A 27,675-nucleotide genomic window follows, 5' to 3' on the forward strand; every position below is an offset into this window, starting at 1 on the left:
TCCTAAATCCTAGCCAAAATAGAGGGTTCGTGCTCATCTAAACCAGCTCATATATCATGTTAATATTACATTGCTATTAACGGATACGAACAACCAGTTTTAAATAATTTTCCTTGGTATTTCCGCTTACTTATGTCTCTCCGGTCATAAATTTGTACGTCTTTTCACAACTGGAGTCATAAGCCACTGGCCATGTTGTAATTTCATTATAACGCTAAAACAGATCGAGATTAACAATTATTTATTTTGTTCTCAGTTTAATTGCATATATACGTTTTCAAATATGGTCCGCGTAAAAGTAGTAAATAATGAGGCGGATCTGCGAGCGATTTCTTCGAAACTAAAGGAAGGAAAAAAAAGAATTTTGGATATAAAACTCAATAAACCAGTAAAGCATGAAAATTACAAAGAATTGAACTCTGTTATAGAAAAATGTAGCGGATTCAAAAGTGTATCCGTGAGACATTATTTCTCAAGAGGAATAGACTTGAGGGGATTTTTGGAAGCGCTGTCTAAAAATTCAGACAAAAAAGTAAGTATATAAAAAAGAGTTAAGCTTTTAATTTCAATTGAGATTATGTTTTGCTTCCGCGTGACGTCCCCGAGTTATAGCTCTGACCAAATCCGCCCAAGGATCACGAACCACTTGTTTCCATGTGGTATTAATCATATGAGAAATCCTTATAATTCACTTCCTTCACTTTTGTTTAACTCTAGTAATCTTTACAGCAACCTTCTGTTATTTCTAATATTGTATGTCCTGGATTTTCAGTATGCTGTTGATGTTTGTACTTTAGAACTACAGCAGCCTAAACTGACCTTACTCAGTTATAATAACTAGAACTGTTATGAGTTGATGAAATATATTCTCGTCTTGATGCAATATATTAGTTATCAATATGACCTAACTAAAACTCGACAAGTTCGCGCAGATTTTGTCTAGGTATACATATCTATTAGTATAAATGTATTTGCCAATCAAGCATTTTGTTTCTAATCCGTTTATCATCATTCTCTATAGGCATATCCATTGGACATTACGGACAATGAATACGCCGATTGCTGCACATCCTCATTAGTAGAGTTAATCAGGAAGAAGTCTCTTTCTGCTTTGAAATTGCCAGACAATGTTCCAGAACAAGATCTAGATCGTATATTGACTGAAATTAAAGAGAGTTCTCGAGAGGTATGATAATTTCAGCCATGTATCCAGTATTCTGGTAATTTAGAGAGATTGTTTTGACTCAAACCATCTTACTAAAGATTCGGAATGATTCGAGTCATCTAAACGAAATACCTCGACTCGCGATCAAAACTAGACTTAACTCGAGACTGTTTGAAGGTAATCGAGTCTCTGAAATGGTAAAAATGTATCATTGATGTATTATTAAAATCTCAAATGCCCTAGCAGGGTGTTCCAAGGTTGTCGGCCTCGCGGGCCACATTATTATTTTTGTATTGTTCGTGGGCCACAATAGTGCCAAGAATGGGTAAACAGTGCAATACAAAACAAACACTTTTATAGTCCAAACACATTGATCATTGTTTATCATTTATCATGATAAAACATGCAAAAACCACAAAAAAACTCACTAAAACCTGCAAAAGTAGAAAATGCCGTTGTCACTGACAGACCTTGCAGACATATCAAGCAAGCATTGTGGTATTTTCCCTCCCATATCCAGTCGAAAATCTGTTCGAATTGATCAGCTTTCTTTTTAAACTCATGTTTACAAAATAATTGCAGATGGATTAATTACCGAATTTCATCAAATTTGAGATACAGGAGCGTAATTACTGAATTTTTTAACATATAATGCAGCGTTTTTTGTAATACTGGTTGCAAAAAACACCGGGCAGAAATTATATTGTTTGGCATTAACACTAATATTTAGTTATCAGGATAGCCGACCTAGGCTAATATATTCCTCATTCAATTTGTGTTTTTTCTATGGACTTTATTTTGTTAGCATATATTCCCGACCAACAAGATAGGAAGCCAGTTAACAAATTAGACTATCAAAGAACATCATTCAACTTCGCTAGTTTCCTCAGCTAGTCATAACACTAGTCTATTCAGTGATGTAACAATATATCAGAAGATTTCTCTGTTTATTTTTATGATTTTATGTGTCGAAACAGCAACAAGACTTGTGACTCGGCAGTGCAACGACTCGAATCTGGACTCAATTTCTAATATTTGCTAGATTTTACTCTTCTTTCGATCAGTGATTATCAATCGGGGTTCCGCGGCACCGCAGTGTTCCGCAAGTTATCATACGAATAGGAGAGTTTATTTTATTAGGTTTGTCAAGCTATTAAGTATGATTTTCAATATTAAACTTGCTCTCTGTGAAGATCGTTTGTTTGGACAGTAATAGGTTTGCTCATATATATACTGTAATTATAGTTTTTACAATCAAACAATAAAAAACAATTACCCTATTGCACAGGGGTTTCTCTGTCCTCTTGAATGTTTCTTAGGGGTTGGTTCCACCCAATCAAAAAGATTGAAACCACTGTTGTAGTCTGTAATGACTTGCAACTTCCTGACTTTCAGATGAAGTTTTTGAAGATTTCCAAAGGCCCCATTTTGGATACGTCGATAGGCACACTCCAACACTTGCTTGAAAATAGGAAAATCCTTGATCTACTTGATCTTTCTGGTTGTATACTTACTGATGAGAAAAAGACATTGTTGCTCGGTTCCAGAAAGACTAGATTATTCAAGGTATGGCGTGTTAGAATTTTTTTTAATTTTGTCTCGGTTTCCATCCTGCGTTTAACTGTGCTAATATTGAATAGTATGTTTATATTCCAGAACTTCCATATTTGTTCTCATAACCTAGGCCAGGGCTAATCAACTGGCGGACCGCAACTAATTCTTTATTTTTGATTATTGGCCTCAGTTTGGATATGTGAAAGTTTCCTTTTAAAAATGACTTTTATAGTTTTAAAGGTTATTTTTATATTTTGCTCAAATTTGCGCCTAACATATATGCAACGAAGTGTAACGCCATAATAAACAAAGAGAATGGAGCTATCTTGATCAGCCAATGACCATCAGTCGGCCGAGAAAATGCGCGTTTGAGGATTTCTGGAAAGATCGCAGTAATTTTGAAATTTTGTGTACAGATCTTTGGTAAAATAGTTGATTAGCCCTGCCTCAGGTCATTATTATCTTTATAGAAGTTTATAAGCGAGCCACTATAATTATGCCAGATCTGTGGCGCGGCGAGGAGGATTTGTAGAAAAATCACCCGCCCACCACTTTTCCTTCGAAAAACCAAGAATGCCGCTAACAACTACTGATGATTTTTATTTTCGTGTAGTGATTATATAAATTTCTAATGTCTTTATGTAAACTATATTTCTGGAAATATACGCCTTGTGCCACGGAATCAATAATGAGATTTTTGTCACAGAATTATGCGTCTAGTGATAGAACGTGTTATTGAGCGATCGTTGGCGATATACTAAGACTGAAAAGCTGTGTTAGAAGTTTGTTTATTTTGACGTCAATTGAACAATACCTTCATTATCGGCTGTTGAATTTAGACATCACGTGACGGCGATGTTTACTTTCATCTGTTTACTTTTATCAGTGCTTCCATAGTATAACGTCACCAAGTCTAGCCGCACGGAGAATAACTAGTTTGCTTAACTAGTGGCGATGATTCTATTTTGTCGTTCATTCTCCAAAGCACACAGCTACCGCGCGAATTGCCCTTTGACACGTGTAATCAATTATTGCTTTTATGATAGCCTTACATATTGAAGGTTCTTATTTATCATGGATTGTCCATTAGTTGAAAAAGTCAGCCCATTCAATTACTGGGGTAATCTCGACGACTATTTTGCCGTATAATGGGACTTTTCGAAGCGTCGATCGTTGCGTCATCATGATATTTTCTCATATACTTTCAGGAACCCCCAAAGATAATATTTAAAAATGAATCAAGTCTGTCACCCGTTAAGGAAGAGGATCATGATGAATCCTCAGGTTGGTTGCAAGTAAAGAGTCACCATAGATTTTAGAATTTACCTTAAGAGCAAAGCAAATTACAGCACATTGATTAAAATAAAACATATATATACAATACAATATATAATACAATTCTATACAGTTACCAGGTTACCTGGTAAAAAACAAGAACTCTGCTCCATTACATTGCTTTCCTCTGTAGTGACAGCGATTCTCGAAATATGATCATTACTGTGTTTTACCAAGTTACTTTTGCTGGTGTAGATCTTAATTAAATAAACATGGTACAATTTCACTCGAGATAAAATAAATTATGTCCATGATAAAGAATTAGAACGGTATCTACTCAAGTCTCCCACTTGCTCATACACTGTTTACATCAACAAAATGGCACAAATATTCAAGTTAATGAAGATGTTTAACTAAATGAATGACTTTGACAAAATAACATAATTTAAGTAATTTGTTTTTCAGAAAAGCAAACTTCTTACAAAATTGCACTCGATGCCAGTGGCACTTCAGCCTTTGAAACTTTGAAGACAAAAAGTCAATCTGGGAAATGTAAATTTTCCTTTCATTTTATTTTTTGTTTTTGTACAACAAGTATACATGCCAATAAGTAAGAGAAAGGAGTTTCCAATAACGTAACTGGAAGTCACACTTCAATAATAATAATAAATTACACCAAATGCTGGTAAGTCCAAAATTGTAGGGAAACAGAAGTGAATGTTCTTTCGGAATTCACCATATTGAAGCTTTTTGCATTATATTCTGTACAAAATAAGTAAACTATAAATATTTTTATTTTCAGTAAATAGAGCAGTATCTACACCTTGTTTGGCTGCGTCTGCGCGAAAAGATGGAAGAAAATCTAGGTGGAATAGAGGTGAAGAAGAAGATTACTCTCTAGAACAGTGCTCCGCAACCGGTGTGCCGCGGCGCATTAAAACAACCACAAATTTCTCATTGTTATATGAACATAAAACAAAGTTACACCATGTATTTTTCGTTTGTTGTGGTGTGCCGTCAAATTTGACAAGTTTTATAAGTGTGGCGCAAGTTAAAAAAAGGTTGCGGAGCACTGCTCTAGAACAGTGGTTCTCAAACTTTATAAGCCGCCCCCCATTATAGTAATTTGTCAAATTCGATAGTTATTTATTGAAAATTTTGATATAACTGTTATTCCAGACAACAATAGCTTATTTTTGCATCTCTAGATACATGCACTACCACACATTTGCAATCACAGTAATTTGGGAGAGTGTAGTTTTCTTGAGGTCAATCAAACTAGTTCATGATGAGACCAATTTCGATTTTCTTGTCTTAACATCCAATAGTATAGTTATTTATTCAATAAAATGTCTACATATAACAGTTTCACATATCCATATTGTTCTGAATTGATTGCTGATTTATTTCATTAAGGGTCCAAGCACGAATCTCCAATGTTACATGGAAAAATATCTAAGGAATGGAAAGGTTAGTACTTTTTAATATTCATGACTTAGTAAATAGTTAAATGATGCAGGGCACGTATATCTAGATTGTGTACTGATTACCCCAATGGTTCTCAACCTCTTTTTCTTTGTTGCACAAAAATTCTGTGGCCAACTGACATTTTCATGTGGGGGAAATTTCAAGAAAAACATAGAATTCCTCCTGCAAAAATGAACGCTTTCCCTTTAATATCAAATTAGGTGAAAATTACCACTCTGTAACGAAAAACTGCACCATCCATTGCTACTACCATCAAATTTAACTAACAATCGACAACTCCAACAATTTTTAATAGGTCTGTGGCCCACCTGAAAATCGTCCTGTGGCCCAGCAGTGGGCCATGGCCCACTGGTTGAGAACTAGTGGTAACCTAATGTGACTCTTTTATCTGTCATTACTTCAGTTCAATAAAATCATAATTATCAGTCAACTTTTTGCATACTTACAAATTAAATAAAATTAAAATTAAATACAAATTCCATAACCGCCATGAATTGCATGTTTCTCAAATTATGTTTCAGGACGATAATGTGTAATTCGGGCTTAATAGTTGGCATATAGTGTTATGTAGCCTACTTATGGATACATTGCTGATTACCATGTATATGAATGTTTGCATTGATACAACAATTGTTTGACTGAACTAAGTAACGATACAAAAAGTCAGGCTTAGCATGTGATTCGGCTGTCTAATAAAATTGTTGATACCCCATTTCTAGTCTCAGATAAATTCTAACAAATCTAATCAATTTGTGTGTTCATTATCCATCAGCATTTTTGTTTGACTGGTATGTTATAATATTTTGTTTTATTCAATTTTAGAAAGACTAGGTTTCAGAGTAAGCAAAGATTCTGCTCTTGGCTCGTCCTTTGGCTCTTCCATTAATTTGGGTAAGAAATTGACTATTTTTTACTCTCTTCAAATGTGTAGGAGCAAATCTGTAGGTGTCTCTGCTCAAAGACACGTTTGACTAATGGTGCGAAGTTTTTGGAATACGCTATTCATTGCACCGTGTAACTGTGTCTGTGAGGAATAAGAATGTATGGGAGGATTACTGAGCAATCTTCCGTTGTAGAGATCACGAAACTGTTATTGGGTTTAGGTTTAATATTCAAGTCCACCAACTAGAATAATTAATTAGTTGACTATTTGGCGTAGTATAGCTAGATAGAAGGCACTGATTTATATGAGAAATTGAGCTTTGCTATTGAATGAAACATGAAATTCCCACCAGCCTGTTCTCGATTATTACTATTATCATTGTTTTTTCTTTCATTCTTCAGGAAAAACAGAGCCTTGTGTATAGCCTAACTAATTTATATGTATATCTGCTTTTTACAGCTCATCGAGGCTCAATGTCGTCCCTGTATACCTCAGATATGAGTCGAACCTCTTCTCGGTCTGGATTAGTCACTGGGAAGTCCGTTTTAATAGCAGGTATGAAAATATCTGAACTGAAATACATAATATATTCGGAGCATTTTAATGTTTACTCAACTGCTATATGTTCCGCTTCCTTGGATTACAATATGAAAACCCAAAATAATAAAAGAAAACATGAATATTACGGTTGACGACAGGAGCTAATATGCAGCTACAAAGTGCGACAACAACATTTGACGGCGATTTAGTTTTCGCAACCCAAAATGTTTACTAGTCGCTCACATTTTGTCCTATGGCATAGAAATTACACTCAATCTTGATCCTGTCTGATTGCACACTTCACTGGTATTGGGTCATATTGTTTTTATGTTCAATAAAGACATAGAATTGTGTTAAGGTTTATAATATGGAGTACTAGCGCAAGTTATATTTCGCAGGTATGATTCTGAAAAACCTTGTCAATAGATCAATCTCCTTGTTTTGCAATCTGTAAAAAGAATATGATCCTGAAGAATTTTTATGCGTCTTAAAAAAAGTTTACGTCCTTCTTCTCAAATGACTATACACAATATAAAAATACTATGTTCTCCTAGACCTAAAGCTAATAATATTTGATTGCTATGGAATAATAGGTCTGCGGCCGACTGAGAAAACCCCATTTGTAGAAGGCCATGGCTCTTCATTGACAGACAATGCCATAAGACTATTTAAGTCAATTTTAGACACCACCTATTTAAATAAACCCCTTTCCCCCATGAATTAAATGCTGGGAACATATTGCTTACAAATAAAATAAACTTACTTACAAATTAAATAAAATTAAAATTAAATACAAATTCCATAACCGCCATGAATTGCATGTTTCTCAAATTATGTTTCAGGACGATAATGTGTAATTCGGGCTTAATAGTTGGCATATAGTGTTATGTAGCCTACTTATGGCTACATTGCTGATTACCATGTATATGAATGTTTGCATTGATACAACAATTGTTTGACTGAACTAAGTAACGATACAAAAACTCAGGCTTAGCATGTGATTCGGCTGTCTAATAAAATTGTTGATTCCCCATTTCTAGTCTCAGATAAATTCTAACAAATCTAATCAATTTGTGTGTTCATTATCCATCAGCATTTTTGTTTGACTGGTATGTTATAATATTTTGTTTTATTCAATTTTAGAAAGACTAGGTTTCAGAGTAAGCAAAGATTCTGCTCTTGGCTCGTCCTTTGGCTCTTCCATTAATTTGGGTAAGAAATTGACTATTTTTTACTCTCTTCAAATGTGTAGGAGCAAATCTGTAGGTGTCTCTGCTCAAAGACACGTTTGACTAATGGTGCGAAGTTTTTGGAATACGCTATTCATTGCACCGTGTAACTGTGTCTGTGAGGAATAAGAATGTATGGGAGGATTACTGAGCAATCTTCCGTTGTAGAGATCACGAAACTGTTATTGGGTTTAGGTTTAACTATTCAAGTCCACCAACTAGAATAATTAATTAGTTGACTATTTGGCGTAGTATAGCTAGATAGAAGGCACTGATTTATATGAGAAATTGAGCTTTGCTATTGAATGAAACATGAAATTCCCACCAGCCTGTTCTCGATTATTACTATTATCATTGTTTTTTCTTTCATTCTTCAAGAAAAACAGAGCCTTGTGTATAGCCTAACTAATTTATATGTATATCTGCTTTTTACAGCTCATCGAGGCTCAATGTCGTCCCTGTATACCTCAGATATGAGTCGAACCTCTTCTCGGTCTGGATTAGTCACTGGGAAGTCCGTTTTAATAGCAGGTATGAAAATATCTGAACTGAAATACATAATATATTCGGAGCATTTTAATGTTTACTCAACTGCTATATGTTCCGCTTCCTTGGATTACAATATGAAAACCCAAAATAATAAAAGAAAACATGAATATTACGGTTGACGACAGGAGCTAATATGCAGCTACAAAGTGCGACAACAACATTTGACGGCGATTTAGTTTTCGCAACCCAAAATGTTGACTAGTCGCTCACATTTTGTCCTATGGCATAGAAATTACACTCAATCTTGATCCTGTCTAATTGCACACTTCACTGGTATTGGGTCATATTGTTTTTATGTTCAATAAAGACATAAAATTGTGTTAAGGTTTATAATATGGAGTACTAGCGCAAGTTATATTTCGCAGGTATGATTCTGAAAAACCTTGTCAATAGATCAATCTCCTTGTTTTGCAATCTGTAAAAAGAATATGATCCTGAAGAATTTTTATGCGTCTTAAAAAAAGTTTACGTCCTTCTCAAATGACTATACACGATATAAAAATACTATGTTCTCCTAGACCTAAAGCTTATAATATTTGATTGCTATGGAATAATAGGTCTGCGGCCGACTGAGAAAACCCCATTTGTAGAAGGTCATGGCTCTTCATCGACAGACAATGCCATAAGACTATTTAAGTCAATTTTAGACACCACCTATTTAAATAAACCCCTTTCTCTCGTGAATTAAATGCTGGGAACATATTGCTTGTGGCGTGTTTAATTTTAAGAAATATTTTTTTTCCCATCTGGTAGGTAATTTTAAGCTTTAAGCTGTTGAATATTACCTTTTATTGAAAATTTAGTTGACCCCTTGCAACTTGAATTTCACGCTGAATAAGAATATTGAAGTTTTATTTTTCAGATAAAGATGAGAAACATACTCTCACTGTTCAAGGACCAAGGTTCACAGAGTTTTCAGGTTAGTTGATAAAACTCACAAACAATTGAAATATACCGAATGTGAACTATGCGATATCGAATGCAAGAGAAATTGAATAAGAATATTAAACTATGTGTCAAACTATGGCCTGATGTTCAGTCACTGGTCTGAATATTGTGTGAAAACTTTGTGGTCCTTTAAACCAGTTATGATCAGCCATGCTCGTGTACCTGAAAAATTTAATACCAACATATATCCTCCTTTATTCAACCTGGTGTTGTAAGAGCGACTAGACAATAAGCCATCGTTTGCCATAATGATACCCATACCGCGATACATTTCAATCAAAGTTCTTCACGAACATCAGTCTCAATGAGTAATTAAATGAAATGTTATGACACTTTATAACAAGGCAGAAATTTGACTTGCAAAATCGTAAATTGAGAATACCGGGTTTTGTTTTCATTATGTATATCACTGAGGTCATGGTTTGCCTCATTAATGTTGTATTTTCAGCCAATTTGATGATAAAAAAAATTTAAATGTATCTAAACCTGTTAACCTGATTAAACCGCTTCATGAACTTTCCATCCCGACTAGAAAATGTTTCACGCTGCTCATACTTTAAAATTAATTTTCACCTTCAGGACCAAAGTCGTGTATCCACGCAAAAGATGGAAAAGCAGGAGGTAAATTACGGATGGAGGGTCCAGCAATAACGTATGACGGTGGGTTGCTTAATAATTAATTAACACTTTCGATGCCAAGATCAGTTTTTTCAATTTTACCGTTCCGTGCCGAGGTGAAAACGAGAGAGTCCTCTCCTCCTCTCTCGTTTACTTCTCTCTCGTATTTAGTTTTTGATTCATCGGGAAAGGGGCGAACCAAGCGGTGTCATCAGTTATCGTTCATTCCGACACTTCAGTCGTAGGTGAAAGAACTCACCTACACACGCGTATCTTGTCGGAATTGCTCTCTCATGCTATTATAACATAAGTTGATGATAACTTGTCTTGATCTCTCATTGCGATAAAGATTCAATTCGAACATTTTATTACATCATTACATTGAAAATGTATCCAGTTGTTGAATCACTCGCACTACTATGGCAAGATAAGAGGCCGATTTCAATACTTTCGACGTATTGTAATGGTGACGAGGTCATAGAGATACATATGTGTTACAGTTGTATGAATATGCAATGTGACTACTTTGTTTATTTTGCAATATGTTATCCTTGTGAGTGACAATAATTGGCCATTATTAATGTTATTGGAATATATAGCGAATGAAGGATATATTTTTATGCTAGTAAACGATTTTGTTTTCTTTGTTCGAATTTGATATTTTCGTATAATAAAATGATTCTGATTGCTGAATAAAATGTTCGAATTGAATCTTTATCGCAATGAGAGATCAAGACAAGTTATCTCCAACTTATGTTATAATAGCATGAGAGAGCAATTCCGACAAGATACGCATGTGTAGGTGAGTTCTTTCACCTACGACTGATGTGTCGGATAATACCGAAACATGCGTAGTACATTTCAGGTGCGTTTGTATCTTAGTATTGCTCCTGAGTTTTCGTCGGGCGCTTCCAGATTTGGTGGGTTCAGTCAGTAAACGATGAAATTCGAAGTCTTTACTTGCCTCGGCAAACATTTCATTCAATCTGGTATTTATAGCGAGCAAATACTTATTTGCGTGGATATTTGAACTAATATTGGCGTGCAAATGAAGTATTTCCAAATGCAATTTCAATATTCATTATACGCATCCGGTGTCTCTAAGTTGACATAATAAAAAGGTTTAAAGCTTCATCGAAATTCGTCAGTTGATCTGTCAAGAACACGATTTTCCGAAATTGTTATCTCACGCAATTTGCTACGCAAGTCGTCTCGACTGCACGTAGTCCCGTCTTCGTGGCGCCAGACACGTGATCGCTATTGCGTAGCTACGTAATCAGTACGCCATGGCTGCTTATTGAACTTGTTCATCCGACACAAAGTCGTAGGATTGCATATTTTGCTATAATTATGGTTATACAATAGCTACGGAAGTAATTCAATATGAGCTGAAAGCATTCGAGGGGCACTGTGTTATTGGTAATATATTTCCCACTAAATTACTATATCTCGGATCATATCTCACTGACAAGTAGAAAAATATATGTTCCGAATAATATCAATTTCTCACTTTATTATTTCAAAATGTAACATTTCACCTCTCAGGACGATAAAATTTGCTTTCGTTGCAGATGTCCGTCAATCCGTTACCCAAAAATGATAAAAAATTTGAAAAACGTTCAAAAATACCAACATTTTGAATCATTTCATCGTCCTGCCAATAAGACGACGATCATGCATATAAAAATATTCGAATTATTTCCCGGTTTAGTAATGTTTTTCTACATCTTCGTAACATGATTGATAATATTATCATCTCTCCTCACACCTTTCAATCATTTCACCGTAAAAAGTTGAAACCGTGTGTTGGCGTCAGTCGGTCTCGCACAATTTTGATGATAATTTGCGGCTAATATGTACCTCGGCCATGCTAAATAAGTTGATAATTTACTTCATGGCAGACCCTCCTTCCATCTTGGTATTTCTTGAATGACGCGATTGGCTGACGACGTCATTCTTTCCCCCCAACTTGACAACAAGAGAGAGAGAGAGAGAAGAAAAAAGACGGCAAATACCTGAACTCGACCTTCTTCTATCTATTAAACTTTTTCCTTTTCGAATGACGTATATATACGTCATTTTGCACTGATGGCACGGAACGGTTGGCGCCAAATGACGTATATATACGTCCTTGGCATCGAAAGTGTTAAACTAGAAAACCATATGTAAGGCAAGAGAATAAAATGGAATCCAAGTGGCCTCAAAAGTAGTAGACCAGGGTCGTCCAACCCGTGGCCCGCGGGCCACATGTGGCCCGCCGAGGAGTTTCGAGTGGCCCGAGCTGTATTTTTGAAATAAAATAAATTGAGTAAAACTTCTATTTTTTGAGTGCTGTAGTTAATATGAAGATTTGATACAAACAATTTGTTCATTTTCTTGAAATGCGCTCTGCTAGCTATTTCAAACGGGCCATGAGTAGGGATTTGTTCAAAAAAAATTGTTCTAAAACAATTGTTTTAATTCAAGTTTTTTTGCCTGTTTTGTTCAAAATGGCTGTACTATTTGATTTTTTTGCATTAAATAAGTTAAAGAAAAATGGATGTAAAAACTTGCCAAGCGCTTCTTATTTGCAATAAATCTTTCTAAACGCCACAATACGATAGATGCTCATGCACACCTTCTCAAGTTGTAGTTCAGTAGTTGGCGCAGTAAGACGCAACCGATAAGCCATTACGTGAACGATCCTGCTGCGATGAAACCACCTTGCGAAAATTGAAATGCGATCGAATAAATCAGTTTGTATAACCTTGAAAAACTCACTTCAAGCTTAAAAAACAGAGTATGCTAAGCATAAATTAACCGAACAGTATTAACCGTAACAATGACTTGATAGTTGTGGCGTCTTTGCATCAGAAGACTTACAATTAACATTGGCTAGGTTAGGGTGTCTCATCGTTCATATCAGTAGATTATCGCAACCCACTCGTTTTGCCGAAGGGCTGCACTTGATCGAATTGCTTTTGTAGTAGGCTCGTGAGCTAATTATCATGATTTTACTTACTCAAAACGTCTCTCTGATATCTCGGCTAAACATTCCGGGTAAAATCTTATGATTTTGGTGGAGATATAAAGTGGCGATAAATGTACACAATAGTGGCAGAAGTCAAAATAAAAAAATTTTACTTACATTTTTGAAATTATAATTCCGGCTACGTGTGCAGCTGCCAGAATGCAACGTTTTGGCGTAGTTTCGCGGCGATGCAAAGGGTATTTCAATAAAAAATACATAAAATACAGAAAAAATTTGATTTAAAACAAGCCCTTGTTTTAAAACACGATGTTTATTTTAGAATTGATAAAAGACAAAACCCTAGCCATGAGTGCCATCACCAACTGAAAGATCGATACATAAATAGTAGCTTACACACTTGGGCATAATATGGAAGCACGTGTCAAACCATGTCAAATCCCCTGTGAAATCACTAATTTTTGACAGTCACATGAAAAATTCGCTTCGCATTGCTGCATCGTCCTTTTCAGCGAATATTGACAAACTTGTTAGCGAAAAGCAGTGCCAAACTTCACACTAAAATGTCTACGTGTAGAAAAAACTTTGTTGACTTTACTGTATCTTCATTTTTTTTATTGTTCTTATTATTGAGAAAATTTGGTGCGAGGGTTTTGTTTGTTTTTTCATTAACTTTTGGTAAGTGCAGCAAAACTAGAACATAATTACCATGTTAAGTGGCCCGCGCAATTATTAGTAACCTAAATATGGCCCGTCGGCCAAAAGGTTGGCCGACCCTGTAGTAGACAGTAGTCTATGTCTGTTATCACTAGGGATGTAAGTTTCAGAATTTCGAATCGAATCGATTCGAATCAAATCTGATTCGAATCGATTCGAAGCAATTTTCAAAAAAGAGCCGTGATTCTGATTAAAAAAAAATCAATTGAAACAATGCATTCTCCGCGTCGTAAGACTAACGTCACGTTGGCCAGCGAATAAAATCGATTAATTGTTAAAATTGCGCCTTATCGACTATTTATCTATGTCGCCGGGACAAGTTTAGACCAAAGTGACTGGTTTAGACATGTTTATTGTGGCTGCGAGCGAGCTCCGCACGTTTATTTTAGTCGCTTCGTGCATTTGTAATGCCATCGTATGTTTCAAACGTGTATTTCATAAACTGATAGATGCAAAACATCAATAAGAAGTCGAAACCCGGTATCAGAAAACAGGGTAGGCGGCCGACGTCTGTTGTGTGGAATTATTTCTGTACGCCGCTGGAGGAAAATGGCACATTTTACACCTTGTGTTCTGTTTGCAAGGAAAAATTTGTGTATCAAAACACTACCGGAAACTTGCTAAACCATTTACGGAGGAAGCATACGTTTGTGACCGCCTCAACTGGCATTTCAAGCCCTATCCGGCCTAAGGACATGAAGGATAGGCCTACATGTGAGGACACCTTTGCTCCCCGAAACATTGTTCATGCTGGGTAAGTCAATAGCTTAGGATAGGATTTACATATTTATCCTGTACACCCGTATATTTATCTTTTTGTTTTCTAATTTTCGTCCGCTTAAGCCGCTACATGCTATGAATTTCTGTTAGTTCTGCCTGTCTGTAGTTTTTGGTGAAACATAGTCCTGTAATCAGATAGTCTGGATAGTGGACTTTATTCAACAAGTCCTCTTGCAGTCTTGAGATGAGGTTAACCTGTTGTTCTTTTAATTCCAGAACTTCTTCAGTTCAGCAAAGCAGCTTGACTGCCTATTTCAAGCCAATAACTAAGGGTCAGTGTGAGACAATAGATAGATTGATAACTGAAGTTATTGTTGGAGACCTCCGGCCAATAAACCTTGTTGAGGGACAGCATTTTCGTTCACTGATACATCACTTACAGCCAGGCTATGTATTACCCGAGCGTAACACTGTAACTAAACATATTGAAAGGAGGTATAAAGAATGTAAAGAAAAGCTTATTAACATAATAGGGGCCATAAAAGAAAAATCTGTCTCACTTACAACAGACATGTGGACCAGCGCAAGAATGCAAGCATATATAACTGTCACTGCCCATTTCGTAGATCCGAGCGATGGTCAATTACTCAAGTATGTATTGACAACAGAACAGATGGATGAGGCTCAAAGGGCAGAAAATATAAAATCAGAAATTTTAAAATCATTGAGTGAGTTTGATATCAGCCCGACAAAGGTGTTCTCAGTGACAACAGATAATGGAGCAAATGTGGTGTCAGCTTGTCGTTCACTTTACGAAGAATATGGTTGGTACCATATTAGATGCGCTGCACATACGATTCAGCTCTGCATCAAAGATGGCTCAAAAATTGAAGAAATATCTCATGCATTAGGTGATTTTAATTTATGTTGAAAAGGTTTATTAACTAAAATTACTTGTCTTTGTAAAAACCTAATTTATGAGAGAAAAAATGCATATTTTTTAATCTGCATAGGTTATTCTTTCATTGTAAGCATTTGTATTGTTAAGTGCAATAATTTCTTCGTTTTTGCAGCTGGAGCTCGTCATTTGGTGCAGTACTTTCGCCGATCAACGAAAGCTATGACAACTTTAAGACATCGACATGCTCAGGATGGCACATCTCCTTCAATAGAAATGCCAATCGACGTATCTACAAGATGGAATTCCACTTATGTTATGATAAAAAATTTGATCTCTCATCAATGGACTATTCGATCTGTATTATGTGACCCAACAATTACTCCTAGAACAGCAGCAAGTCACCTGGAATTAGGTGAAACAACATGGAATATGCTTACAGTGCTAGCAGAGATTTTAGAACCCTTCAAGGTAGTGTAAATTACTTTGCATATCTCTTGATATTTGTTAGCACATATATGTATGAAATAAAATTATTTGTTTCATATTTTGAAAGGCTGCCTCTGACCATCTTGAAGGTGACTATGTAACAGTTTCCTCTTTGATTCCTCTCACAAAAGGGCTGTTGGGCCATTGTGAGGAAAAGAGAAATGAGGGTGGGACACTATCAGCTATTACGAATGAATTTTGCAACACTCTCATAAATTCTCTCAAACTTCGATTTCGTTCTATACTGGAAACACCCAGTCAAGAAGAGGTCAACTTGTTCCAAAAAGCAACATGGCTCCATCCTTGTCATAAAGGGAAATTTTTTGATCGTTCTTTCAGAGTCCAGGTAATATTCACTTAAAATCTGGTATACCATTGTATTTCTTAAATTTGTGAAGTCAGGTCAAAATTACTCTTTCAAACGCATAGGCTGTGATGTTCCTAATTTGCAACTGTGATTTTTTCTTTTACATGTGTTGGTAGTATTCTGGATTCTGTTGTTCATTGTGTGAGTTATACAAGTGGTTCAACTAACATTATCCCTTTCATATCATTTATAGACTTGTACAAACCCATATAATATTTTTTTTTTGTGTTTCAAGGTCAGAGTTTCTCTAGAAATGGAAGCCACTGAAGCTTCAATGCCAGAAATACAAGATGAAATACACGTTGAACCTTCTGCGGTTACTGCTCCAGAGGTGGAACAAAATTCTCTCCAAGGACTCTTTTCGATAGGGATTGAACAGTCAAGCTCGTCTGAATCGGAAGGATATGCATCTAAAGTGTCGGAGGAAATTTCACAGTACTTGAAAGAGAAATTGGACAGAAATACAGAGCGGTTAAACCCATTATTGTGGTGGCATGCCCGAAAAACTGATTCTCCATCCCTACACAAAATGGCCAATCGGTACTTGGCTATACCGTGTACGTCAGCACCAGCGGAGAGAGCCTTCTCTTCTGCTAGTTTAACAGTTTCTAGATTAAGAACCAGACTCAGTGGTACACACGTAAATGAGTTAAACTTCTTGCACTGCAACCGAAGTTTGATGCAGCAGTGAATGATTGCTAGTTTATTGTTCACCTCAATTGAACATTATTATGCGTGCATGTATTAATATGCGTGTTTACTGAAAAATAACCTTGTGTGTGTTGAATAAAGTCAAAGAAAAAGTGATGTTGTATTAATCAGAATCGATTCGGAAATATTCGATTCGAAAAAAAAATATTCGGTATTCGATTCGAAAAAAAAAATATTCGAAACTTACATCCCTAGTTATCACTTCCGTCACATCTTGCTAAAATGGTAAAATTTACCCTTGCCAGTCTGAACATGCAACTAATTAAAATGCGAAATTGTTTGGTTATGCATTTCTTTATTTTTTCTGTCTAAACTCAAAATCAATATTGGGCTCTACTCAATTGATTTATACTTTATGGCAAATGCCATATGCCCTGAATTTCTTGGACTACAAAAGGAAAATCCATGATGGTCTAATAAATGAATACATGAATATCAGCGGTTCTATAAGATTTGAAATCAACTTGAGTTTAAAATGCTAAACTGATAAATCTACTTTATTGACTCTCCTCCCCATAGAGATGATAATCTTTGTTAATACTCGTACTTTGGAATTAATGAGATTTTCACTTTTAAGAATCAATGAAGAGTATTAATTCTGAGGATGGGAAGACAAGAGCTAATGTACAGCTTCAGGCTGCGACAAAAATATTTGATGGTGGGTTGCTTGTTTATGACAGTAGTGGAAACTGTTGGACTCGACTATGAGTAAATCTATTGGCTGTGGCACAACATATTTATGACCATGTATGTAACTGGACCCGTTTATGACACTTATTGATTTAGCCATGGCATGTAATTTACACCGACCGGTCGTGATTACGAGAATTGTCAGTTCTGTGTTAAACATATGTTTATATTTTAAGGTTCTGAAACCGGTTTCAAACTCAAATCCGAAGACTCACATCTTTGTGCAGAAAATGAAATGAAAAACCAGTTCAGAGAAGAAGGTATTTCTATTCATAACTGAGTGATCAATCAATTGCCTTTATCGACACCCAGTTATTTTTGAAGTCTTAGAGACGGGCTGATTAAAATGTGGTAATCACTTATTTGTTATCACTTTCCGCACCAAGATGTCGCACAACCTGAACCATAACCTGGTACAAAACCCGAGTTCAGGTTGTGCGCCATCTTGGTGCGCATACTTCAGGAGGTCCCATATTTGTCCCTTTATGAAAAATTGAAATACAGAATAAAAATATACAACACCAGCACCTTTACCATATTGAATGTTTTTTAATTTACATATTGATTTTATTCTCTAAAAGCGAAAGGAAAAAATATTAACATTGATGGTTCAGGCTGTTATCTACTAAGCTCTTGAATTCATGCCCAATTTTTAGGATGGCAACTAGACATTGCCAATATATTTGCACCACCTGTCGATGAGGAAACAGAACTTGACGAGGAACATAATCTCATTGTTCAAGGACCAAGGTCCACGGAGTTACCAGGTGAGTTAATAAAACTAAGAACACACACACGTTTGGAATATGCCAGATTAAAATGGTCTGACATACGAGGAAATGAAAAATGAGACGATATGTGACAATCACCGGTCTGAATTATGTACAGAACCAGTCAAATATAACTCTTTTTATAGGCCTAATCCCATGCGCCACTCACCATGTTTACCAAATCTTAAACGAGGTTTTGGGGTTAATGATCGGGGATTCATGGGCGCTTGGGATAGGTCATGCAAATTAGAAGCCTGGGTACAGATAGCAAAGTGTAAACGATGCTTAAGATAATCAGGATTTTCGCAAACGAAAAAAGGGTACAAACAAACATCAGATTTTTTATGCATAGTCTTTTATCCTCATTTCAATCTTTTGTACTACAAGGAATAACCCCTCGTAGCCGGCAGCCATTTATTTCTGGGTTTCATGTTCTTCAGTTTTTCGAATGACATGGGCTTGCAACTATCTCGCGGCATTCCGTCTTGAGTTCTACCTCATGCTCTCAAACACAACGCGAATCTATTTCCTCTCATTGAAAAAAGTCAGTTCAGAATTGTAATTGGATCCATAATTTATGTCCAATTTTCAGGATGTCAACTAGACATTGCCAATATATTTGCACCAACTGTCGACGAAGAAACGACATATAAACCCCAAGCAGAACCCCCGTTTGAGCATTGTGAGAAGAAGCAAACTTCGGATGAATGTGGAATAAAAAATGCAAAAGGTAACCGTCATGTATAATTGCATCGTGACTATACTATTAGCTCCAATCAAGATCATAACCGATACAATTTTGTTGTTGTTGTTGATGTGGTAAAATATATAATATTGCATTGCACTGATAATAGTTTATAAAATAGTTCATGAATATGAAACTTGAAACGAACATGTATTTGAAACGTTAAACTAGTTTAACAGCTCTATGGGCTAAACTCTCCAAGGAGACGGAAATCGTCCAATATATTTATACTTCAATATTTATGAGATTTTGAATTTTAGAGTCAAAGGCGGGTATCTATGCAAAAGATGAGAAAACTCGAGCTGAAGTACGGCTAGAAGGTGCAACAATATCATTTGACGGTGAGTTGGTTATTCATTGCAAAAAATCAGTCGATTACAAATGATGTGTTACTTTTCATTTTAAAATATTCATTCTCAGTTTTTTTTCCACTGTTTTCACAATTTGATGAAATATGTTTTGCAATGCATGTTTCTTATTTATAAATTTCACGGCGGATGTGAATATTAAAGTGTTATTTTTAGATATTGACGAGGAACATACTCTAATTGTTCAAGGAGCAAAGTCCACAGAGTTATCAGGTTAGTGATAAACCATATCACTGGTCTAAATTATGTACAGGGCCAGTCAAACTTGACTCTTCTAAAGGCCTAATCCCACGCGCCACTCACCATGTTTACCAACTCTTAAATGACCTTTTGGGGTCAATGTTCTGGGATTCATGGGCGCTTGCGATAGGTCATGCAAATTAGAGGCCTGGGTACAGCTATCGAAGTGTAAACGATGCTAATGATAATCAGGATTTTCGCATGCGCCAACGAAAAAAAGGATACAAGCAAACATCCGATTTTTTATGCATAGCATTTTATCCTCATTTCAATCTTCTTCAGTTTTTCGAATGACTTGCTTGCATCTATCTCTTGGCCTTCTGTCTCGAGTTTTACCTCATGCTCTCAAACACAACGCGAGGGGGGTAACAAAATAAAAGGGTATCAGAAAGAACGAGAGCTTTGAACGTTGTAATAAGCAGCATCGTCTTGCGATTTTTCTTTCGTGGTGCATCGCTTTTTTATATACATATGTCATGATGAATTTGCAATTGCTTTTTGACTTTTCAATATTCCAGGAACTATCATATCGCAACAACAATACAAATTCACACGACCCCCTCTTGGATATAACTGACGCTTCATAAAACCTGCTTCCAGGTTAAGATCCCCTACGTTAAACGTTCCAGTTACAGTATGTGATATTCGGTTGAAGTCCGTAATTTAAAGAATCGCTCATCCAAAACCGCGAACTTATCTTTAAGAATCAATCATGTATTACAAATGTGTAAATCATACTAATATTTTCTACAATAATTATAGTTCTCAAAACATTGGCCAAAAAGACTAGATCTACTTCACTGCACAAACAGAGAAAAGACATATCGTGGATTCGAGTTGAAAAAGATGAAGATGAAGAAAGTTTGTTCTTTTATATTTTTTTTGTCACTATTATGAAAAATATTCAAATTAAATAGCACCCGGATGGGAATAAGCATGTAGACCAGTGGTTCCCAACTGCCGGTCCGCGAAGTTATTTTTTGCCGTCGCAAAAGCGCTGCGTTAAATCTCGCAAGATCCAGACACCTCAAAATCGGCATGCGTGTTTTTCTGTTCTGCATGCTTTTTCCGTTCAATATGACCGTCCAATAAAGGTTATGAATATTTTCTTGTTTATAACCGAAAGGAAACATTCAAGAGCAGTATAATATTCCACCGACCATAAAGGTTGATCCTAACAAAAAAGAATTGTTAAGCATTGTTGGTCAACACTTGGATGAATTGGCGAACAATTTTGAATATTATTTGCCCGCCAAATGAGGATCCTCAACTAGTAAACATTTTAAACACTTTTACCATAAACCCAATGGAAAAGAAAGCTTCATTGAACTATGTTGTAATTCTATTTTACAGTCTAGATTTAAAAAAGAATCACTGTTACAATTCTGAATATTCCTTGATGACAAATACCATCGCTAAGTAATTCAGCAATCAAACTAATAACCGTATTTTCAACAAGCTACTTATGCGAAAAAAAATTTCATCGCTAGTTTTAATTAAAATGAAGCAACGTGGCTTTTACGTGTGCCATCTTTACGTAGAGGCATCGTAAGTGCTCGGCATTGCAGTATTATTACGCAAATATATATTATTATTTTATGTTCCGCTCATTTCAGTTTTTGAGTACATTCTATTCAATTTTGCCGGTCCGCTAGGGTAAAAGGGTTGGGAACCACTGATGTAGACGCATGGGATTGTCTAATGGACAAAGTGACCAGCAGTCGGGTCAACCTCTATGCGATGCTAGAGAGTCCTGCAGTTTTATCTCCCATATATATTATCTCTCACGAAAGTCGACCCTGAGACTTACGCTAATGTGTTACTAACTTATTGCGCCATGTCGCATACAGGAAGACATCACTTAAATTTTCTATTCTGTAGAATATGAATTATCATGAATTAGGTTTATTCTTTGAACGGATTGGAATATCCAGTTTACTCGGGTTAGCTGGCGCACATTGATCTACTATCAAATCTCCTTGGGCTATTTAAATATGCAATTTCAATCAATGCATGTTGCCTACAAACGAACATCATTTCTCTGAACATTTTTACAGAAGAAAACATACTTGAACCCAGCGTAGAAGTTCAAAATGTTATATCAGGAAGGAAAAAGGGATCTGCTATTTTTGAGACAGAGTCACAAGGTATGGCGATATGCATTGGCACTTCCTGAACTTGTTTCAATTGAACAGCACTAGGATAAAATTGAAATTTGTCAGATACGTAATTATGGATGTTTTCTCAATGCTTTATTTCCGTAACAAAAGCATATCATTATATCGTCACGCTAATAACCGAATTGCGTATGTCATTATTGGCGATTTTGAGTTTTTTTTTATAAAATAGGTATTTATGTGATGCTGCGCCTGTATGTTAACTCAGATTTTATTTTAAGAATTCCGAAACCCATAAAAATGGATATTCAGTATGACATGCACATTTGTGCTATTGTTTCGTCATAATGAATTATCATCGGTACCGCAGGACTATTGTGACGTCACAAAGGCAAAATAACTTCGGCGAAGTATTTTCGAGTTTTTGCATCTCGGATTCTAGCTAAGCGCGTATTAATTTGAATTTATACTACAGTATAGGAAGGCGTGCACTCATGATATTCACTGTCCGAGTCCAATTCACCTTGGTTGGCTTTTATATTGGGTGCATTGCTGTTTTATTCTCTATATTTAATCTTAGTCGTATTTCGGTGGATGTGTAGAACGTGTTATATTGATGAAATATATATTTTTAAACATAAAAAATAAAGTAATTGAACCTGATTAGCTATTTTGGGAATTAGACATTGTAGATACTGAGAATTACATTCGTTTTTGGAATGTTTAGTTTTCGGGACTGGTGCATATAGTAGCTACGTTTTTTACGTTTTTCTCAAAACTGCTAAAAATGACTTAACCAACTCGGTTATTAGCGTGACGATATAATCAACGGCAGAACGATTGAAAATGTGAGCAACCGCTAAGCATACATCTAAATTTTGCCCCGTGGTTTTTTGCATTTTATCTCCCCGTTTTTATCGTTATTATCAAAATATAAGTATAAATCAAGTTACTCAGCCTTCATATTTGCTTTAGCAAATGTGTTTTAGTTCAATAAATTAATGGAACCCCCCAAAACAGGCCAAAATATCATTTCAAAAGAGGCTGTGAGTACTCTCTAATGGCAGCTGCTAGAACAGTTTGGGATAGAATAGTAAATTTGAAGATGACCAAGTTTTCAAGTACTGTCCGCCTAATTCTAAATAATAATAATAAATATTTTGCAATGTTGAAAAATAGAAATAATATTTCTGGGGTCTATTCATTCAACTGAATTGTATTCTGGTTCTTTGCCATTGACTTTTCTATAATTAATTACCGTAGCCTAAATTCCATGGCGTTTCATAGTTTACTGAGTTTTATTCGTTTAGCCCTGTCATTTGGTGACTTGGTTCAGACTAATAAGCATTGCTCAGTTTTATAATTTGTGATAAGTGGAAATGAGTTTCAGTCAAGCTGAAAATTCACTTTTGCCAAAACAGAATCAAAGACTGAAAGCGCCCAGCTTGACCTAAATGAAGCCACAGCATCCGAACCGAAAAGCATATGTTCACAAAAAGATGTTGATGACAGGGATCACGGAGAGAAAAGTAAGAACGGTGCTCCAATACACACTCTATATTAGATATGCGCTTGTCAAATTCAGGCAACTAATGGAGATCTTCGTCTGAGCAATATTTCACTAAAAGCATGCATTCATCGAAACGCAACTAATTTATCTAATCTAGTACCCTCGATTGGGAAATTCGATTTTATTATCACAATCAGCCGTGAATTGCTACATCAACAGCCCCAATCATTTAGCTGTTTTGAGGGCTGCTTTGTCGTTTTACATTCATATGAATAGTGAGTTTTTTAAATACTGGGGCTAAGATTTAATATAAGTTCGAGGATTGTAAAAAACACTGCATTATTGTCAATAGTTATTCACATAACTAAACAATTGTGTGCAGTCCTATTATAGATATTATCGAGAAACAACTTCTCATTTAAACAGAGTTCAAGGATGAAAGTGCAAAATTGCCACCAAACCTGAGAAGAGCCCAACACAGTGATCATTTGCACAGCCAGAGTGAAGTTTTTCATGGTAAGTAATTATATAAAGTATTAGTATATCATGCTTGAGTCTTTATGCTATATTTCAATAAATTCTAAACAAGCTACTACTATTCCGTTAAGAGATACTGTGTTTTGGGAGCAACATAATCATTGCCTACTCAATCATCACAACTAAAGCCTAGGTGTGGAAGTGATTGTGTTATTAAAAATCAAGATCTTTAACTGCAAAGCACTAGTGCAGTAGTCTTCAACCTTTTTTTTTATCGTGGTATACCTTTTACAATTTTTCAAGAACTTTGTATACCGTACAAATACCAATTAAGGCTTAAATAAACATTAAATTTTAAGCACATATTGTACTGCAATATCATCATGCAATCTAATAGGCTAGTGTCCGCAAGTTAGAAATTTGACTGACGGGCTGACGGCCTTAGCGTCAACGAGAATAATGTTCAACGTAAATCAAACGAAGTGCATGGTAGCCGAAATCACCCATTATATTAATATATATTATATATACGCTTTGAAATCACCAACCCAGACACGTGACCGCATTGTCTATTTAATTTGTGATGTAACAATGTGCTCACGTCGGTTCTTTGCGTAAATGACATTTTATGTTTCATGTGCGCCGCGTTTGTATTGTTGTCTCCGCTTGAATATTTTATAATTTATTATATTAAAGTTTAGAATCCTTGACTTAGGCTGTACACCCTTCGTATACCTTTAATTAGTTGTATACCCAACTTATGGTCCGGTATACACTTGGGTATACCGTATACCCGGTTGAAGAGCACTGCACTAGTGTGACTTGAAAACTTGGAAATTTTACCTTGGCATTGTTTGATTTGAACAATACTCTATGACAGGTGAAATTGGCTTGAAATAGAATGGATGGGCAACATTTCTTAGAGTAACAGAGCAACCCAAAATTATATGATATGCATAATATGTTAGGAGGTCCGTCAATTTCTTTTCTTTGAAAAAAATTTCCATCAGCTCTAACAAATTTACCAATATCTTTATAACAATAATTACCAATATATTTTTTTGCAGGTGATGTCATCAGAAAAGAATTTCGAGCCCAAATAGGTCCAGATGGGGGAAACATTGAGATCTGTGACTGTTTGGTCACATTTCCTCCAGGTTCTTTCGAAGAACCAACATTAGTTCAAGGAAAACTAGAAATAGATCCATTACGATGGCCTCCTGGTTACACACCCATCACCCCAATGATATTTATAAAATCTGAAACTAAAACAAAATGTCCAATTACAGTGCAATTGGTTTCTTGGTGTAAAAATGGCGATTCCAGAGAAGGAAAAAATATGACAGTTGACGTTCTCCATCTTCCAGATGAAAAACCTGAATGGGAAATCATTTCTACTCAGCCCTTTACTAGCGAAACTACGTTTAGTTTTGATAGCCCCGACTATAGCCCATTCCTTGTCGCAATTTATGAATACTTTACTGGCCCTGTCGAATATTTAGTCGACTGTCGTGTTCACACGAAACCTGATAATGATTTTCAGCTAAATTTCAATTTGCAAAATCGAGTTATAGAAGAACATTTATTAAGATATAATCCGGGTAGGCTTCAGTCTGGTTTTCAGACAATCTCAGTTCGCAAAAATGATAGAATAGCCATAACCATAAATTGTGTTGAACCTGATAGAATTTTGTTTGTCACTGAAAGGTTTGAATTTGTTGCTAACAATGATTTTTTGAGAAAAAAATATAAGCAATTTGTAGCACACATTGCAAATGAAGTAGTCGCACCCAGGCGATTGAAAATATCATGTGATTTATTAGTAAATGGCGTTGCTGTACAAAGAGACCAAACCTTCATGTATACACTGGATATAGAGGGCGGTGAGAATACTACTTATTTTCGACTTGCTAGATTCAATTTTGAAATGGTCAAAACATTCATAAAAATTACAGCTTATTAAATAACTTTTGTTCGGTTCTATACATGTTCAATATTGACTATGCTCTCTATAAAGGTATATATTGTGAGCGAGATATTTGTATGTTTGACAATTGTGTCTCAAGCAAGGTTCCATCCAACTAACCAAAAGCGAAGCTGCTAATTGGAGGTGTCAAATACTATAAATCAAATTGCGCAACGTACAGAACAATAATAAACGAAGTAAATCTAGTAACAAATAAAAGGGTTGTTTATTAAAATATTATTTATTAAAGTAATATTTTACTCTTTAGGCGGGCAAAAAGTCAACCTGTATGGAGACTTTAACGTTGCTGGGAATTCTACACTGAATATTTGTCCGCAGAACGTGGAAACTAATAATCTTCCTGTTGAGCAGCGTAAGTGAACAATTTGTCAGAGGAACAATGTCTTGATTAAATACACAAAACAAAAGGAGCATGGGATTTGAACTTGAGATCTTTAACCGGCGATACTAACATAATTGAACTCGATGCGCCCTCCACTGGACTATCCTGATCTAAAATGCTATGGGTATTGAGATTTGAACTCGAGATTTAAGTCAACAAAGTTGAAGCCAACGCTTCGCCTACTTGGCCTAATGGCTCAATGGTTACCGGGACTGAAAACGTTTCCCACGGGTATCTGGATTCACATGTATTAGATTTGAAATAGTAAGTGATATAAGCTCGTTTTTGTGACTCAGTTACTAATAATTTGTTAATTATCGAGACTGGGAATTTCCATTATAATAGAATTTTTGAACAGGTTCTATCGATGCCCCTTATCCTGCATCGGTTTACATATTTAGTATCTTGTTATTGCAGTTTGGTTTACTTGACACTCATAATTTATAACAACCTCCCCCACTCATTTCTTTTACAGATGATAATCACTTGGGGCGGTACAACGAACAAGGAACTAGTGTCTCGGCATACTTTGTGTTCATTGTAATGCTCGTCTTGTGTTTGTTCCAAGACGCCACATCAAAAATTATAATTTCTGTTATTTCCTCTGCAATAGTTATGGCGATTTTCACAGCAATTTGTGAACGTATTTATCAACAGTTTTTTTGAGTTGTGTGCTACTTGCTATAATACTGTTTGCCGATAAACGTAAATATTTGATTTTGGACCATACTGATGTTATTTTTTTTTTTTTTATCCCTGTTTACGATAGGCAATTTTCGTAAAAATATTTATGTATAATTCAATTTCTTAATTTTTTTCATTGTCTAAGTTTATTCTGAATAGTTGATTTCCACCTAAGCAATCTATCTAATGAGATGCCATTGCATATGCCACTGTTGATTAGTATTTTGTTTCTATTTTAAAGTTTGAATAACTGCAATAAATTTTGATTAGTTGCTAAAAGTTGTTTTAGGTTACCTGCAAAATATATTTGCCCGGTCAGGGCGCAGCCAAGATTTTCAAAGGGGGGAGGGATCAAATCAGGAATTTCTCACGCTACGTTGAAACAGTTGCCGCTATTACGTGATTCGTAATGCTCGTCTCGCCTTTGCACTGCTTATCCCACATTTAATGTGTTTGCCTTTTCTTTCGAACCTTAATAGAGCCGCTTTCAGTTTTAATGATTTTCCTTTCAAATAAAATATTCAATTCACGACATCTACAGAACATCAGAATTTTGTATGTCCTCCTATATTATTTTAATTGTGTT

The 27,675-nt window shown here is 35.7% G+C and overlaps 2 protein-coding genes across 2 annotated transcripts; both read left to right on the forward strand.

Moving 5' to 3' along the window:
• Positions 1 to 261: 261 nt before the first annotated feature.
• On the forward strand, positions 262 to 27,337 carry LOC120340395 (uncharacterized). The gene is made up of 26 exons (XM_078120214.1): positions 262 to 532; positions 1,022 to 1,186; positions 2,561 to 2,731; positions 3,928 to 4,003; positions 4,460 to 4,546; positions 4,797 to 4,871; positions 5,411 to 5,464; positions 6,305 to 6,373; positions 6,825 to 6,920; positions 8,049 to 8,117; positions 8,570 to 8,665; positions 9,546 to 9,602; positions 10,211 to 10,291; positions 17,697 to 17,777; positions 17,986 to 18,069; positions 18,466 to 18,576; positions 19,172 to 19,309; positions 19,585 to 19,665; positions 19,849 to 19,905; positions 20,695 to 20,793; positions 21,990 to 22,079; positions 23,471 to 23,578; positions 23,986 to 24,075; positions 25,104 to 25,919; positions 26,271 to 26,375; positions 26,881 to 27,337. The coding sequence occupies exons 1-26, from the start codon at positions 284 to 286 to the stop codon at positions 27,069 to 27,071; spliced, it is 3,396 nt and encodes a 1,131-aa protein (XP_077976340.1). The 5' UTR covers positions 262 to 283; the 3' UTR covers positions 27,072 to 27,337.
• Positions 14,051 to 17,215, forward strand: LOC144432125 (zinc finger BED domain-containing protein 6-like). Its single transcript, XM_078120215.1, has 4 exons — positions 14,051 to 14,688; positions 15,728 to 16,023; positions 16,109 to 16,387; positions 16,644 to 17,215. The coding sequence occupies exons 1-4, from the start codon at positions 14,682 to 14,684 to the stop codon at positions 17,097 to 17,099; spliced, it is 1,038 nt and encodes a 345-aa protein (XP_077976341.1). The 5' UTR covers positions 14,051 to 14,681; the 3' UTR covers positions 17,100 to 17,215.
• Positions 27,338 to 27,675: the final 338 nt, after the last annotated feature.

The sequence above is a fragment of the Styela clava genome, chromosome 14 (genome assembly GCF_964204865.1).
Source record: "Styela clava chromosome 14, kaStyClav1.hap1.2, whole genome shotgun sequence".
In the NCBI taxonomy this organism is placed as follows: domain Eukaryota; kingdom Metazoa; phylum Chordata; class Ascidiacea; order Stolidobranchia; family Styelidae; genus Styela; species Styela clava.